The following is a 14,850-nucleotide window of genomic DNA, read 5'->3' on the forward strand; positions in this document are numbered from 1 at the left end:
TCTCTGAACAATTGCTGTAAAAGCTCTCACTATCTTCCCCACGTTGGGACACATGGGTTTTGAGGGCATTAGCCTGCCATGGGCTTCCCTGGTGGCTCAGGTGGTAAAGAAGACACCTGCAATGCGGGAGACCTGGGTTCGATTCCTGGGTGGAGAAGATCCCCTGAAGGAGTGGATGGCAACCCACTCCAGTATTCTTGCCTGGAGAATCTCACGGACAGAGGAGTCTGGTGGGCTACAGTTCATGGGGTCGCAAAGAGTCGGACACGACTGAGTGACTAAGCACAGCACAGCCTGCTGTGGTCCCCCCTTGCCCAGCAAAGCAATAAAGCTATTCTCTTCTGTGTGTGCTGAGCTCAGTCGCTCAGTCATGTCCGACTCTTTGTGACCCCGTGGACTGTACCCTGCCAGGGTCCTCTGTCCATGGGGATTCTCCAGGCAAGAATACTGGAGTGGGTTGCCATGCCCTCCTTCAGGGGATCTTCCTGACCCAAGGATCGAATGCAGGTCTCCTGCATTGCAACTGGATTCTTTACTGTCTGAGCCACCAGGGAAGCCCCGACAGTTCTGCTATGCTATGCTAAGTCAGTTCAGTCGTGTCCGACTCTGTGTGACCCCATAGACGGCAGCCCACCAGGCTTCCCCGTCCCTGGGATTCTCCAGGCAAGAACACTGGAGTGGGTTGCCATTTTGAGGCCAACCATAAAAGGTCAAAAAGTGAGTGGTGGTCTAGTTCCTAGAAATCTCCACCCCTTCTCCCCAAATAATCTCCCATCTTTCAGCCTATGAAATTACCCAGTCCATAAAATCTAACCACACCATATTTTGGGGCCTCTTCCCTTCTAAGATGACCCATGTTCTGTCTGTGGAATGTGTTTCTCTCTAAATAAATTTACTTCTTACCCATTACTTAGTTTCTGAGCGAATTCTTTCTCCATTGAGATATCAAGGACCTGACCTTTATTAACTCCTGAGACCAGGTATGATCTGTTAAAAGACCATGGATTCAATCTGGGTTTTGGCTGGGTTCAAGTCTCACTTGCATCATACATAAGCCAGAATGTCTTCCCTAGATGGAAATATGTTAAATTTATTTCATTGGAACTCAGGGACAGTCTAGGAAGGTGAAGCCTGTTTCCTACAAACAAGAAATGGGGGTCTTGGAAAAGCTTTTGTACCCAGGAGGATCCTACTCCGTTTCATTTCCCCCTTTTCTTTGACACCCCTCAATCTTGGGGGGAACACTATGGGACAAGAAAAGAAATCAAGTTTTGGATAGAGAGGTCAATCATAGACTTGTTAGGGGAACTCGGTTTTACGGGGACTCAGATCAAACAGAGCAGCTCAGCTGTTTCAAACCATGAGCAACTCCATGGCCACCAGGCACTGGGGTTTCCCCATTCCACCCATCCCCTCCCTTTAACAGACAGGCCATAGTTTAGGTAGCCAGGATCTTTCTAGCAATGCCACCCGACACCACTGTGCATGTGTTCGTGTATCCCCAAGGCTACCCCCATGGCTGCATATTTGCCAGAAGGACTTGGGGGTCTCAGCATACAGTTGGACTCACTCCTGAGACACACTCCTTTAGAAGGAGAGGCCAAGCTATGTTAACCATTTCTGCTACTTCATCAGGCAGCTATTTAATCATTGTGACCTCTTCAGTCTAATGGTTGCAGAAAATACGCCCTAAAGGTGGTGATAGTGCATCCAGTTGTAAATGTGCTAAATATTTTGGGTGGAAAAATCCTCTTTGGTAACTATAACTTCTCTTTAAGTTTGAAATTGTGTCAAAAAAAAAAAAAAAAAGAATTTGGACATCCCCGATGGTCCAGTGGTTAAGACTTCGCCTTCCAATGCAGAGGGTGCGGGTTTGATCCCTGGTCAGGGAACTAAGATCCCACATGCCCCGTGGCCAAAAACCCAAAACACAGGAAAAAAACAATGTTATAACAAATTCAATAAAGACTTAAAAAACGGTCTGTATATATATATATAAAACAAAATTGAGGCAGTTTTGGTGAAGTGGATGAACCTAGAATCTGTTATATAGAGTGAAGTACATTAGAAAGAGAAAAGCAAGTATTGTATAGCGATGCATATATATATATATCTCAACAGTATCTGGAAAAATAGTATTAATGAGCCTATTTGCAGAGAAGGAATGGAGATGCAGATAGAACGGAATTGTGCACACAGTAGGGGAAGGAAAGACTGGGACGAATGGAAAAATAGCATTGACATATATACACAGCCACGTGTAACATAGATAGCTGGTGAGAAGCTGCTATATACCACAGGGAGCCCAGCCTGGTGCTCTGTGATGACCTAGAGGGGTGGGATGGGGGAGGACAGAGAGGCTCAAGAGGGAGGAGATATATGTATAATTATGGCTGATTTGCATTGTTGTATGGCGGAAACCAACACAACATTGTAAAGCAATTTTCTTCTAATTAAAAAATAAATAAAACAAAATATTAAAATATACATTAAAAATATAAAGAGAAGGGTGAGAATTGAGGACTGGCCTTAAGCTGAAACTGTTTTTGGGTAATAGAAAGTGACATGGAAATAACAATACTCTTCTCTCTACATTTGCTTGTATACAGAATTCTCCAAACAAAATTTTAAAACCCTGTCAGCAAAAGTGTCTTCTAAAAGTGGTTACATCTGAAAATGAAGGGAAATTGCATTGGAGGATGCTTCATATTTGTCTGTAACATAGTATTGCTACACACACACATACAGAAAATGAGAAGTTCATATATGCAAAAATGAGTTAGTACAGAAGGAACTTCTAACCACTGTTCACCACTGCGGTAAGCCTGTAATGCTTTGGTTCATATTCTTGTTATGAATAGATACATCCAGAAGTGAAGTGAAGTGGCTCAGTCATGTCCGACTCTTTGCGACCCCTTGGCCTGTAGCCTATCAGGCTCCTCCATCCATGGAATTTTCCAGGCAAGAGTACTGGAGGCGGTTGCCATTTCCTTCTTCAGGATATCCAGAAGGTAGTCCATAATACAAATGCACGGAAATATATTTAAATAAGCATGTGATAAGTTTAATTGAGGCTTTCCACGTGGCACTAGTAGTAAAGAACCACCTGCCAATGCAGGAGACCTAAGAGATGCTGGTTCAGTGCCTAGTTTGGGAAGATCCCCTGGAGGAGGGCATGGCAACCCACTCCAGTATTCTTGCCTGGAGAATCTCATGAAAAGAGAAGCCTGGTGGGCTACAGTTCATGGGGTCACACAGAGTCGAACATGACTGAAATGACTTACCAATGACCTAAATTTGGCATATAGGTACACACGCCTACAAATATGCATATAGGTATAATACAACACGTATATGTGAAAGTTAAATAATATGTTTATTTTTCAGGCAATGGTCTCCATCGTTCCCTTCCTGTAAATTCCTGTCTCATATTCCTTCTATCCAAAGTCCTCTAGTGGAACCAAAAATACCCTCCAGAGTTGAGTCTGAACCAGTATCTATTCCAGGACCACACACTGCATGTGGTCCTGACTCTCAGGTCTGTTTCAACCTGTCAATTCCCCTTTGGATGAAACTGACAAAACACTCTCCCCTTGGGGTGTGTCCCATCTTCTACTGCAGGTGGGGGGACACTTCAGGGTGGACACATCAAAGGCAGCAGCGGCTTCATCTGCTTTCCATCCAGAGACCTGGAGCTCCCTAGGGATCCTGCAGCAGGGAGGGGGCAGCTATGACCCCTGGACTGGTGTGGGGACAGCCGGATCCTGCCATTGCAAGGTTCTCTCTCATCCTCGTGACCAGAATGTCACAAATGTGGTGTCACTGTGACACTGTGCCCATATCCACTGCATGCCTAAGGCTTCTAACCCTGGTTGATAACCTGTGACCCCATGATTTCCTTCCGTTCAGTTCATTCACTCAGTCATGTCTGACTCCTTGCGACCCCATGAATTGCAGCATGCCAGGCCTCCCTGTCCATCACCAACTCCCGGAGCTCACTCAAACTCATGTCCATCGAGTCAGTGACGTCATCCAGCCATCTCATCCTCTGTCGTCCCCTTTTCCTCCTGCCCCCAATCCCTCCCAGTATCAGAGTCTTTTCCAATGAGTCAACTCGTCGCATGAGGTGGCCAAAGTATTGGAGTTTCAGCTTTAGCATCCGTCAGGACTTGGGAAATAAGGTTCTGACTCTGCCATTCTCTCCACTGGAGAACACCTTCTCTAGATGTTTCCTCGACTTGGGAAATAAGGTTCTGACTCTGCCATTCTCTCCACTGGAGAACACCTTCTCTAGATGTTTCCTCCTGTACAGTTTTTCCTCAACTGAAACAGCTCCTTACTCGGAATCCAGTAGTCACCCAGGCTGTAACACTGTATTGCTATTAAAAACTGCTGAGACACTTTGGCAAGATTATATTACATTTATTACCTATGATTGGCAGATATGTTCTTGATTTATTCTCTCCATATTTGAAAAGAATTTAAAAATGTAACAAAATAATTTTATACACTGTAGGATCCAGGGTAGGGTTGGGCTCAGGGGACCACATCACTGTTCACAGGGTGGGCAGAACCCTCCGTCTCCAAACAGTTTTTGAGGCAGTTTGACTTCCTGCTCTGAGTCCTGGTCCCAGTCTTGAAATCCCATGAGGTTAAGTTCACCACCAGTGGGGGCTGGGATTTTCTTAGCCATAGGGATGAGCTTCCAGTTCAGACATGAGGAGAGGGCTTTCTGCACAAGACCAGTGAAGCCTCTGCAGCAGAACCAGAAGGAAACGAGCGCAGAGGGCACAGGGGCTGAGCCAGAGGGCCTGGCGTGGGGGGAGGACGAGGAGTCCTCTCACCATCTCTCTGTCTTCATCTGTGCGTCTCCACTTACTAGAACAGTGCCTGCCTTAGAGCAGTGGCGACCAGTAAATCTGATGTAAGAACGTTCTTCCTGTAGCTTCCAGAACCTGAAGACAGGGCCCATTAGAAACTTAAACTGGATTCATTAGATCCCCAGAAGCCAGGAGCTACAAGTCCCTAATACTGAGACGGCTCAGCAAAGGGTCCCAGAGCCTGAAAGGCATGGTCAGGTAGTGCCTGACGGACCCGCACGGTCACACTCGGGTGTAATGGATAGTCTCCGTGCTGCTCACACGAGAACTCAAAGTCCCGGACCCAGTGTTCAAAAGACACAAAGCGGACGCCTTTCTTGAGGTTGGAGAACACGTGGTTGACCTGTAGACAGAAAAAGAGATTAAGTCCCACTGTACCATGGCCTTCCCCTCAAAAGCTGAGTTGGGGGCCTTCTGGCAGATGGTATTACCTATAGATGGCTGCAACAAGGTCTCTACTTCCACACATCCTTCTAGAATCATGCCACTCCTCACCCAGGGGTGGGGTCTAATTCCCACCCCCTTGCATCTGGGTGGGTTTCATTGTAACCAAGAGTGTGGTGGGAGTGATGCTGGGTGACTTTCACCAAGTGACTTCCACAGCAGGATCACAGAGGCAATGCAGCTTCTGCTGGTTTCTCCAGCAGCCTCATGGTGAAGCCCTGAGCAGCTGACTGCCCCGAAGCTGCCATGCTGTGAGGAAGTCCAACTAGACCATGCAGGGGGATCCCATGGCCAAGCTCTGAACCTAAACCAAGAGCTGCTTGGCCAGCCACCAGCTGCTGTGTACACACTCACACCCCACCCTGCCCTTCAACTCCAGCCTGTGTCTGAAGGGAACGACATGAGACTAGAGCCAGAAACTCCCAGCAAAATCATCCTCATAGAAACTGTGAGAGGAGATAAGATGACTGCTGTTGATATTAAACAACTAAATTCCGGGGCAATTTGTTAATGCAGCCATAGATCATCATAGGTTCCACTGTCCTTTCCCACAGCCCTCATAGAGACTCACCTCAAAGAAGAAACCGTTGCCCAACCGATCGCTGGGAAAAGGCAAAGGAGAGAAGTGATGCAGGACGACCTGGTTGGCATCTAAAAGTTGGACAATTAGACGATATAAACAGTCAGCGTCTCGGTCATCGAACCACCTATGGCAGAAGGGAGACTGTGAAGCCTGAACTGGTCACCCCATCTCTTTGGGGGTTTGCCTGCCTTCACCTGAAAGGGCTTGCCATGCATACAAGTACCAAGTGTTGTCATGGGAACTGGCACCGTCAGTGTCACGGGGCAGCTTGACCCCATTGCATATCTAACTGAATCCATCTGCACCAAACACGCTCCGCAGCTGGTCTGCACATTCATTTCAGGAGGAATGACCTAGAATCCCAGGCTTAAAGGTGCATGTGCGTGCTAAGTCGCTCAGTTGTGTCTGACTCTTTGTGACCCTGTGGACTGTAGCCCTCCAGGCTCCTCTGCCCACAGGATTCTCCACACAAGAACACAGGAGTGGGTTGCCATGCCCTCCTCCAGGGGATCATCCTGACCCAGGGATCAAACCCATGTCTCATATCTCCTGCATTGGCAGACAGGTTCTTTACCACTGGTGCCATCTGGGAAGCCTCAAGGTACCTCCTTCCATTGTCTTATTTCTCATCCTATAATATATTTCAGTGGTGGCCAAGATGTCATTTCCAATGTATACAATGGTAATGTTTTAATTTTTTAATTGTAAAAGGTAATTGTACCTTTTGAGGGTACAATTTTTTTTTTTATCAGTCGTATAACAGGATCCAGGGGCACCTAAATATAGTGGTGATGGGCTATCCAGCAACATCAAAGAAACGACCTCCAAATAGATAGCTATGTTTTGATGTAAGAAATTAAAATTTAAAAAATTAGGAGTAATAGGCTGTACAAACACACAAACAACTATCTTTCACAGAGACTTCATATCACTCTGCTTCTTAGAAACAGATGCCCATTCTACTTCTTCCTGTAGTATTTTGTCTTATTTCTGTATTAATATATTTGTGTGTTCTTCTGACTTACCTTTCATACTGTTCTGTGCCAATCACACACACGCGCACACACACACACACACACACACACACAAATGACCTGTCAATATGAAATGGTTGGGGCTGACCACATCCTCCATTATAGTCACATAACGGAGGCCAGCCACTCCAGATAACAATGTGACTTAGCATGAAGTATGGAATATGAATTGATCTGGAGATTAACACATGATAAAGCCCTAGTAAAAACTTGGGTGAGGGCTTCCCTGGCGGCTCAGTGTGTAAGGAACCAGCTTGCCAATGTAGGAGACAGGGGCTTGCTCCCTGATCCAGGAAAAGCCCACATGCCACAGAGGCACTGAGCCCGTGCACCACAGCTACTGAGCCTGAGCGCTAGACCCTGTGCCCTGCAACAAGAGGAAGCCACCACAATGAGAAGCCCATGCACTGCAACTAGGGAGTAACCCCTGCTCGCCACAGCTAGAGAAGTCTCGTACAGCAGCAAAGGCCCAGCAGACCCTATAAATAATACAATAAAATAAAAACTCAGGGACTTCCCTGGTGGTCCATTGGCTAAGACTCTGGATTCTTAAGTGGGGGCGGGCGGGTTTGATCCCTGGTCAGGGAACTAGATCCTACATGCCAGCCCCTCATGGTGGAATTAAGACCCAGCACAGTAAAGCAAATAGATATTTTTTTAAAAACCCACTCTTCTCTACAGCTTTTTCTCCACTGAAACAACTGGCTTTGTGGCTGATATATAACCCTGTCTTATGAAGATAGGGAAATGCAGGCATCACTGTGACTTGCCCAAGGCCACAAAGCCAGGAAGCTGGGATTTGAGTGTGAGAGGTCTGGTTCCAGAATCTGACCTCTTAGACAACTCTTCTATCTTGTCCCCTCCTGAACCAAGGAGCATCTCATTTACAGACAAGACTTAGTTGGACCCAAATCCTCTGCTAGGATCCAACCAGGCATCTTCCAATCCAGGTCCCTTTGGGGGCTGAGAGAGGGTTCAGGGAGAGGATGTTGCTAAGTGCTAAAGCTCTGATGGTGATGAAGTCATTTACCTTCCTGCTTATCTAAGGGGCTGTTAAGAGACCTACATGAAGTCACCCAAACCAAGGCCAATGCTCAGCTAAAGGGCTGTTTTTGTCACCACACTCACCAGTCGGAGACACAGATCTCAATGTTTCCACTATCCAGGAGTTCCCGCCACAGACCCTCCTTCTCCAGGTCCAACACCTGCTTCTGTTGACACCACCTAGGAAAGAGGGAGCAAGGTCAATGAGAACCAAACAAGTACTGGACAACCGCCCTGACCCTGGGGAACTAGGGACATCACCTGTAGGTAGACAGGAACCATCTCTGTCTATAGGCCATCAGCGGGCCCACCCTTGCGTTTTCCTCTGCACCCCGGGCAGCCCCTGCGGTCAGCACCATCCGGTTCAAGAATCCTTCCATTAAAAAAAAAAAAAAAAGGTTGGTGACTGAGTTCCCCGCCAGCCCACTCGTCCAGGTACAGGCCTCTCGTCTTTCCCATGCCTGCCCCGTTCGCATCCTCCAACGTGCTCCCACAAGGACCCTTCCCTGGGCTCCCACCTAGGCCTCGAGAGCTCTGAGAGTCCCCGAGGAGGTTGCGTCCTATGGGTCTGCGCTCGCAGAAGCGGCCCAGGATGCAGGGCCCGGGGTCGTCAGCAGGGGGCAGGCAGGTGCGGATGACGGGCCACAGGTCGGGGTGTTTCCAGGGCAGGATGCTCCGCCACAGGTCCCAGCCGTCCACCACGTCTCGCCAGCGCCGGCACACTGGGCGGCATTGCTGGAGCAGCGTGCTTGGGGGCAGGTAGCTCAGCACCTCCTGGAGCAGCTCGTTAGGCAGTCGGTTCAGGTCCAACACCTCCTCGGGTTCCATGTCGGGAGTGGCAACACTGGCAGGCAGGCCCCCAGAGGCCCACAGGTCGTCCTCACCAGGCCAGGCTGCCGCTGCTGGAGACCCGGTGTCAAGACGTCAGAGTTTCCATGACCTCCAGCCTCCACCAGCCCCACCCCTACCAGCCACACCCCAAGGCTGTCACTCCCCCAAACCCCATCAGCTGCCTCCCTATCTTCATCACCCCCAGCCCCGTCCTCAAGTCCCCAGACTCCCAAGCTGTCCTTGCCAGGCTCCCATCTCCTCCACTCTCCACCGTGCGCCCCACAGCCGCCCCCCACCCAGTCCCCTCTGGGGCCGTGCAGCCCCGGAGCCCCACCCTGTATCTCACTCATTGCTCCTTGCAGGCAGCCAAGCTTCAGGTACCCCCATCTCTACATCTGCCCTTTTTATTTTCTGGCCCCTCCTTTCTTCCTACCCAGCACCACCCTTCACCACCCACTCCCACTCCCTTTCTGATTCCACATTCTCTGCCTGCCCCTCCCTTCTCACTGTCCTGCCCCTCCTCCCTCTGCTTGTACTTACAAGCCTGCCCCTCCCTTTCCTCCCTGGGTGATCTCCAGAAAATCCCTCCATTGGGCTGTATTGGGACCACCACTCGACTGAAGAAAAGCCTTGGAGGAGGGAGGGGTTGGCTGAAGTAGTCAATCTTGTCATTGTCATCCCCACCAGTGACCCCTTGGAGTGTCCCTAACCAGGTTGCAGGACTTCCCCAGTGGTCCAGTGGTTATGACTACAGCTACCAATGCAGGCGACACCGATTTGATCCCTGGTCTAGAACGATCCCACGCCTAAGCGCAACTAAGCCTGAGCACCGCTACTACTGAGCCCACATGTAGTCACTACTCAGGTCTTCGTGTGCCCTAGAGCCCACACACCCTAACAAGAGAAACCACCGCGATGAGGAAGCTGGAAGACTGAAACTAGAGAAAGCCCATGCACAGCAGCGAAGAAGCAGCACCGCCAAAAATAAATGAATAAATTGTTGTTGTTCAGTTGTGTCCAACTCTTGGCGACCCCATGAACTGCCAGGCTTCCCTGTCCTTCACTATCTCCCTGAGTTTGAATCCTTGCTTTTAATCTGTATATCAACTCTATCCAGTGTATGTTGGCAATTTGATCTCTGATTCTTCTGCCTTTTCTAAATCCAGTTTGTACATTTGGAAGTTCTTGGTTCATGTACTGCTGAAGCTTAGGTTGAAGGACTTGAGCATAATCTTGCTGGCATGTGCAACTGTATGGTAATTTGAGCATTCTTTGGCATTGCCTTTCTTTGGGATTGGAATGAAAAACTGACTTTTTCCAGTCCTGTGGCCACAGCTGAGTTTTCCAAATTTGCTGACATAATGAGTGCAGCACTTTAACAGCATCATCTTTTAGGATTTGAAATAGCTCAGCTGGAATTCCATCACTTTCACTAACTTTGTTCATAGTAATGCTTTCTAAGGCCCACTTTACTTCACACTTGAGGATGTCTGGCTCAAGGTGAGGGACCACATCATCATGGTTATCTGGGTCATTAAGAGCTTTTTTGTAACATTCTTCTGTGTATTTTTGCCATCTCTTCTTAATTTCTTCTGCTTCTGGGTCTTTGCCATTAAAAAGAAAAAGAAGGCCTTTGGTGCTGAGCAATGGCTGTTATTTGGGTCAGACATCTCAGTCGGAGGCTTCCTATTCATTAGGTCGCATAAAATTCTTATCACCTTTAAGTACCCAATATCACTAACTCAGATCACATTGCACAGGAGAAAACAGGCTCCAGCAGGAAGCAAATGCATTTCCATCTGACTCCCTAAATAAGGGCTGCTGTTGTTGTTTAGTCATGTTGTAAGTCGTATCCGACTCTTCTGTGACCTCATGGACTACAGCCTGCCAGGTTCCTCTGTCCATGGGATTTCCCAGGCAAGAATACTGAAGTGGGCCGCCATTCCTTTCTCCAGGGGAATCTTCTCGACCCAGGAATGGAACCTATGTCTCCTGGATGGCACGTGGATTCTTTACCACTGAGCCACTGGGGAAGCCCCAGTCCACCTTCATGGAGTCTTTTATTACCAATCAGGGTAATAGTAGATATGGCTATGTCCTTACTTCACTCAGCTCAGAAAACTGAGGCCAAGTGACCTGCCCAAGGTCACACGGCTGGCAGGTGGCAGAGCTGGGATTTGAACCTAACCAGGTACCTCAGAGGACTTCCCTGGTAGCTCAGCTGGTAAAGAATCCGCCTGCAATGCAGGACACTTTGGTTCAATTCCTGGGTCAGGAAGATCTGCTGGAGAAGGGATAGGCTACCCACTCCAGTATTCTTGGGTTTCCATGGTGGCTCAGCTGGTAAAGAATCCACCCACAATGCAGGACACCTGGGTTCAGTCCCTGGGTTGGGAAGACCTCCTGGAGAAGGGAACGGCTCCAGTATTCTTGCCTGGAGAATTCCATGGACTATACAGTCCATGGAGTCACAAGCAGTCAGACATGACTGAGCGACTTTCACTCAGGCTGGCTCAAGAATCTTTAGTTTTAATCTGTATACTGACTCTATCCAATAAAAATAAAAGGGGAGTTACATATATAATTTCAATATCAGCAAGTAGAACTAGACCTGGATTCTTGCCCACATGGAACTTACCTTCTAGGGAGAGACATGGTAAGTAGGAGGCATGATAAGCAAATTAGATACTATTGGGAAATCAGTAAAAAATAAAATCCCCTGGGATTTCCCTGGCAGTCCAGGGGTTAAGACTCTGAGCTTCTGCTATAGCGGGGGGTGAGATTGATCCCTGGTCAGGAAATTAAGATCCCTGCATGCCAAGGATTGTGACCAATAAACCACCCCTCCCCGCCCTCCCCCACTGCCACCCTTCCCCTCCAATCCTCTCCACAAATGTGCTGCTGCTGCTGCTGCTAAGTCGCTTCAGTCGTGTCTGACTCTGTGCGACCCCATGATCTGCAGCCTACCAGGCTCCCCAGTCCCTGGGATTCTCCAGGCAAGAACACTGGAGTGGGTTGCCATTTCCTTCTCCAATGTATGAAAGGGAAAAGTGAAAGTGAAGTCGCTCAGTCGTGTCCGACTCTTCGAGACCCCATGGTCTGCAGCCTACCAGGCTCCTCCGTCCATGGAATTTTCCAGGCAAGAGTACTGGAGTGGGGTGCCATTGCCTTCTCCACTCCACAAATGTAGAAGAGAATAAAACATTTTTAACAAATGAAATAAGCATGAAATCAGACTGTGATTCACATGGGCCATCATGAACATAGACTTAACATGGAAATGACCTTGTATGTTGGAAGGTGGTCAGTGCTATGGGAAATCGAGCAGGAAAGGGGAAAGGAGGCCATCAGTAGTCTGGGTGGGAGACCCTGAATTCTGAGACATGGATTGACTCTTATACAGGACAAATTTCTTTTCAAAGTGTACACTTTCAATGCGACTTTTACTGCCGAGGTTCTCTAACATGTCCCAAATTGGAAGAATGGAAGGAGCACCCTGCTCCAACAGTTCACTCCTGGCCAATCTGTTTTCATCTCTATACCCTCTCACTTGCTCCCCCCGAGCAATTTGAAGCAAATCTTAGAAACCACCTCAGTCCCCAGGGTCGCAAAGAGTTGGACACGGCCAAAAAACTCACTCTTTCACACTTTAGAAGCAACACCCTTCTGTCCATCAGTTCAGTTCAGTCGCTCAGTCGTGTCCAACTCTTTGTGACCCCATGGATTGCAGCATGCCAGGCCTCCCTGTCCATCACCAACTCCCGGAGTTCACTCAGACTCATGTCCATCGAGTCAGTGATGCCATCCAGCCATCTCATCCTCTGTTGTCCCCTTCTCCTCCTGCCCCCAATCCCTCGCAGCATTAGAGTCTTTTCGAATGAGTCAACTCTTTGCCTTAGGTGGCCAAAGTACTGAAGTTTCAGCTCTAGCATCATTCCTTCCAAAGAAATCCCAGGGCTGATCTCCTTCAGAATGGACTGGTCTGATTTCCTTGCAGTCCAAGGGACTCTCAAGAGTCTTCTCCAACACCACAGTTCAAAAGCATCAATTCAGCTTTCTTCACAGTCCAACTCTCACATCCATACATGACCATTGGAAAAACCATAGCCTTGACTAGACGGACCTTTCTTGGCAAAGTAATGTCTCTGCTTTTCAATATGCTATCTAGGTTGGTCATAACTTTTCTTCCAAGGAGTAAGCGTCTTTTAATTTCATGGCTGCAGTCACCAACTGCAGTGATTTTGGAGTCCCCAAAAATAAAGTCTGACACTGTTTCCACTGTTTCCTCATCTATTTCCCATGAAGTGATGGGACCAGATGCCATGATCTTCGTCTTCTGAATGTTGAGCTTTAAGCCAACTTTTTCACTCTCCACTTTCACTTTCATCAAGAGGCTTTTTAGTTCCTTTTCACTTTCTGCCATAAGGGTGTTGTCATCTGCATATCTGAGGTTATTGATCTTTCTCCTGGCAATCTTGATTCCAGCTTGTGCTTCTTCCAGCCCAGCGTTTCTCATGATGTACTCTGCATAGAAGTTAAATAAGCAGGGTGACAATATACAGCCTTGACGTACTCCTTTTCCTGTTTGGAACCAGTCTGTTGTTCCATGTCCAGTTCTAACTGTTGCTTCCTGACCTGCATATAGGTTTCTCAAGAGGCAGGTCAGGTGGTCTGGTACTCCCATCTCTTTCAGAATTTTCCACAGTTTATTGTGATCCACACAGTCAAAGGCTTTGGCATAGTCAATAAAGCAGAAATAGATGTTTTTCTGGAACTCTCTTGCTTTTTCCATGATCCGGAGGATGTTGGCAATTTGATCTCTGGTTCCTCTGCCTTTTCTAAAACCAGATTGAACATCTGGAAGTTCATGGTTCATGTATTGCTGAAGCTTGGCTTGAAGAATTTTGAGCATTATTTTACTAGCATGTGAGATGAGTGTAATTGTGTGGCAGTTTGAGCATTCTTTGGCATTGCCTTTCTTTGGGATTAGAATGAAAACTGACCGTTTCCAGTCCTGTGGCCACTGCTGAGTTTTCCAAATTTGCTGGCATATTGAGTGCAGCACTTTCACAGCATCACCTTCCACGATTTGAAATAGCTCAACTGGAATTCCATCACCTCCATTAGCTTTGTTCGTAGTGATGCTTTCTAAGGCCCACTTGAATTCACATTCCAGGATATCTGGCTCTAGGTGAGTGATCACACCATTGTGATTATCTGGGTCGTGAAGATCTTTTCTGTACTGTTCTTCTGTGTATTCTTGCCACCTCTTCTTAATATCTTCTGCTTCTGTTAGGTCCATACCATTTCTGTCCTTTATCGAGCCCATCTTTGCATGAAACATTCCCTTGGTATCTCTAATTTTCTTGAACAGATCTCTAGTCTTTCCCATTCTGTTGTTTTCCTCTATTTCTTTGCATTGATTGCTGAGGGAGGCTTTCTTATCTCTCCTTGCTATTCTTTGAAACTCTGCATTCGGATGCTTATATCTTTCCTTTTTTCCTTTGCTTTTCGTTTCTCTTCTTTTCACAGCAATTTGTAAGGCCTCCTCAGACAGCCATTTTGTTTTTTTGCATTTCTTTTCCATGGGGATGGTCTTGATCCCTGTCTCCTGTACAATGTCACGAACCTCCGTCCATAGTTCATCAGGCAGTCTATCAGATCTAGTCCCTTAAATCTGTTTCTCACTTCCACTGTATAATCATAAGGGATTTGATTTAGGTCATACCTGAATGGTCTAGTGGTTTTCCCTACTTTCTTCAATTTAAGTCTGAATTTGGCAATAAGGAGTTCATATTGCTTCTGTCTATAGCAATACATTATTTTTTTGATGTAATCTGTTTGCTAATGAGATTATGAAAATTGATTGGATCCAATCAGGGGTTTAAAAAGTGGTTTAAAAAAATAGGTAAAAAAAAATCTTCAAGTAAAGCTCAAAGGGAAAATACTGACAAGCAAGTTTGCATCTCCATTCTTCAATTTCCTCCTGAGAGACAATCACTGTTAATTTTTGGAATCATATCCCATGGAGTAT

General features: G+C 47.2%; 1 protein-coding gene across 1 annotated transcript; it reads right to left on the reverse strand.

Moving 5' to 3' along the window:
• Positions 1 to 4,801: 4,801 nt before the first annotated feature.
• Positions 4,802 to 8,906, reverse strand: LOC508086 (F-box only protein 27; the record flags this gene model as incomplete). Its single annotated transcript, XM_024979455.2, has 4 exons — positions 4,802 to 5,223; positions 5,896 to 6,031; positions 8,070 to 8,165; positions 8,413 to 8,906. Coding segments are annotated over 4 exons (924 nt in total), but the record flags the coding sequence as incomplete, so codon positions are not given.
• Positions 8,907 to 14,850: the final 5,944 nt, after the last annotated feature.

The sequence above is a fragment of the Bos taurus genome, chromosome 18 (genome assembly GCF_002263795.3).
Source record: "Bos taurus isolate L1 Dominette 01449 registration number 42190680 breed Hereford chromosome 18, ARS-UCD2.0, whole genome shotgun sequence".
Taxonomy (NCBI): Eukaryota; Metazoa; Chordata; class Mammalia; order Artiodactyla; family Bovidae; genus Bos; species Bos taurus.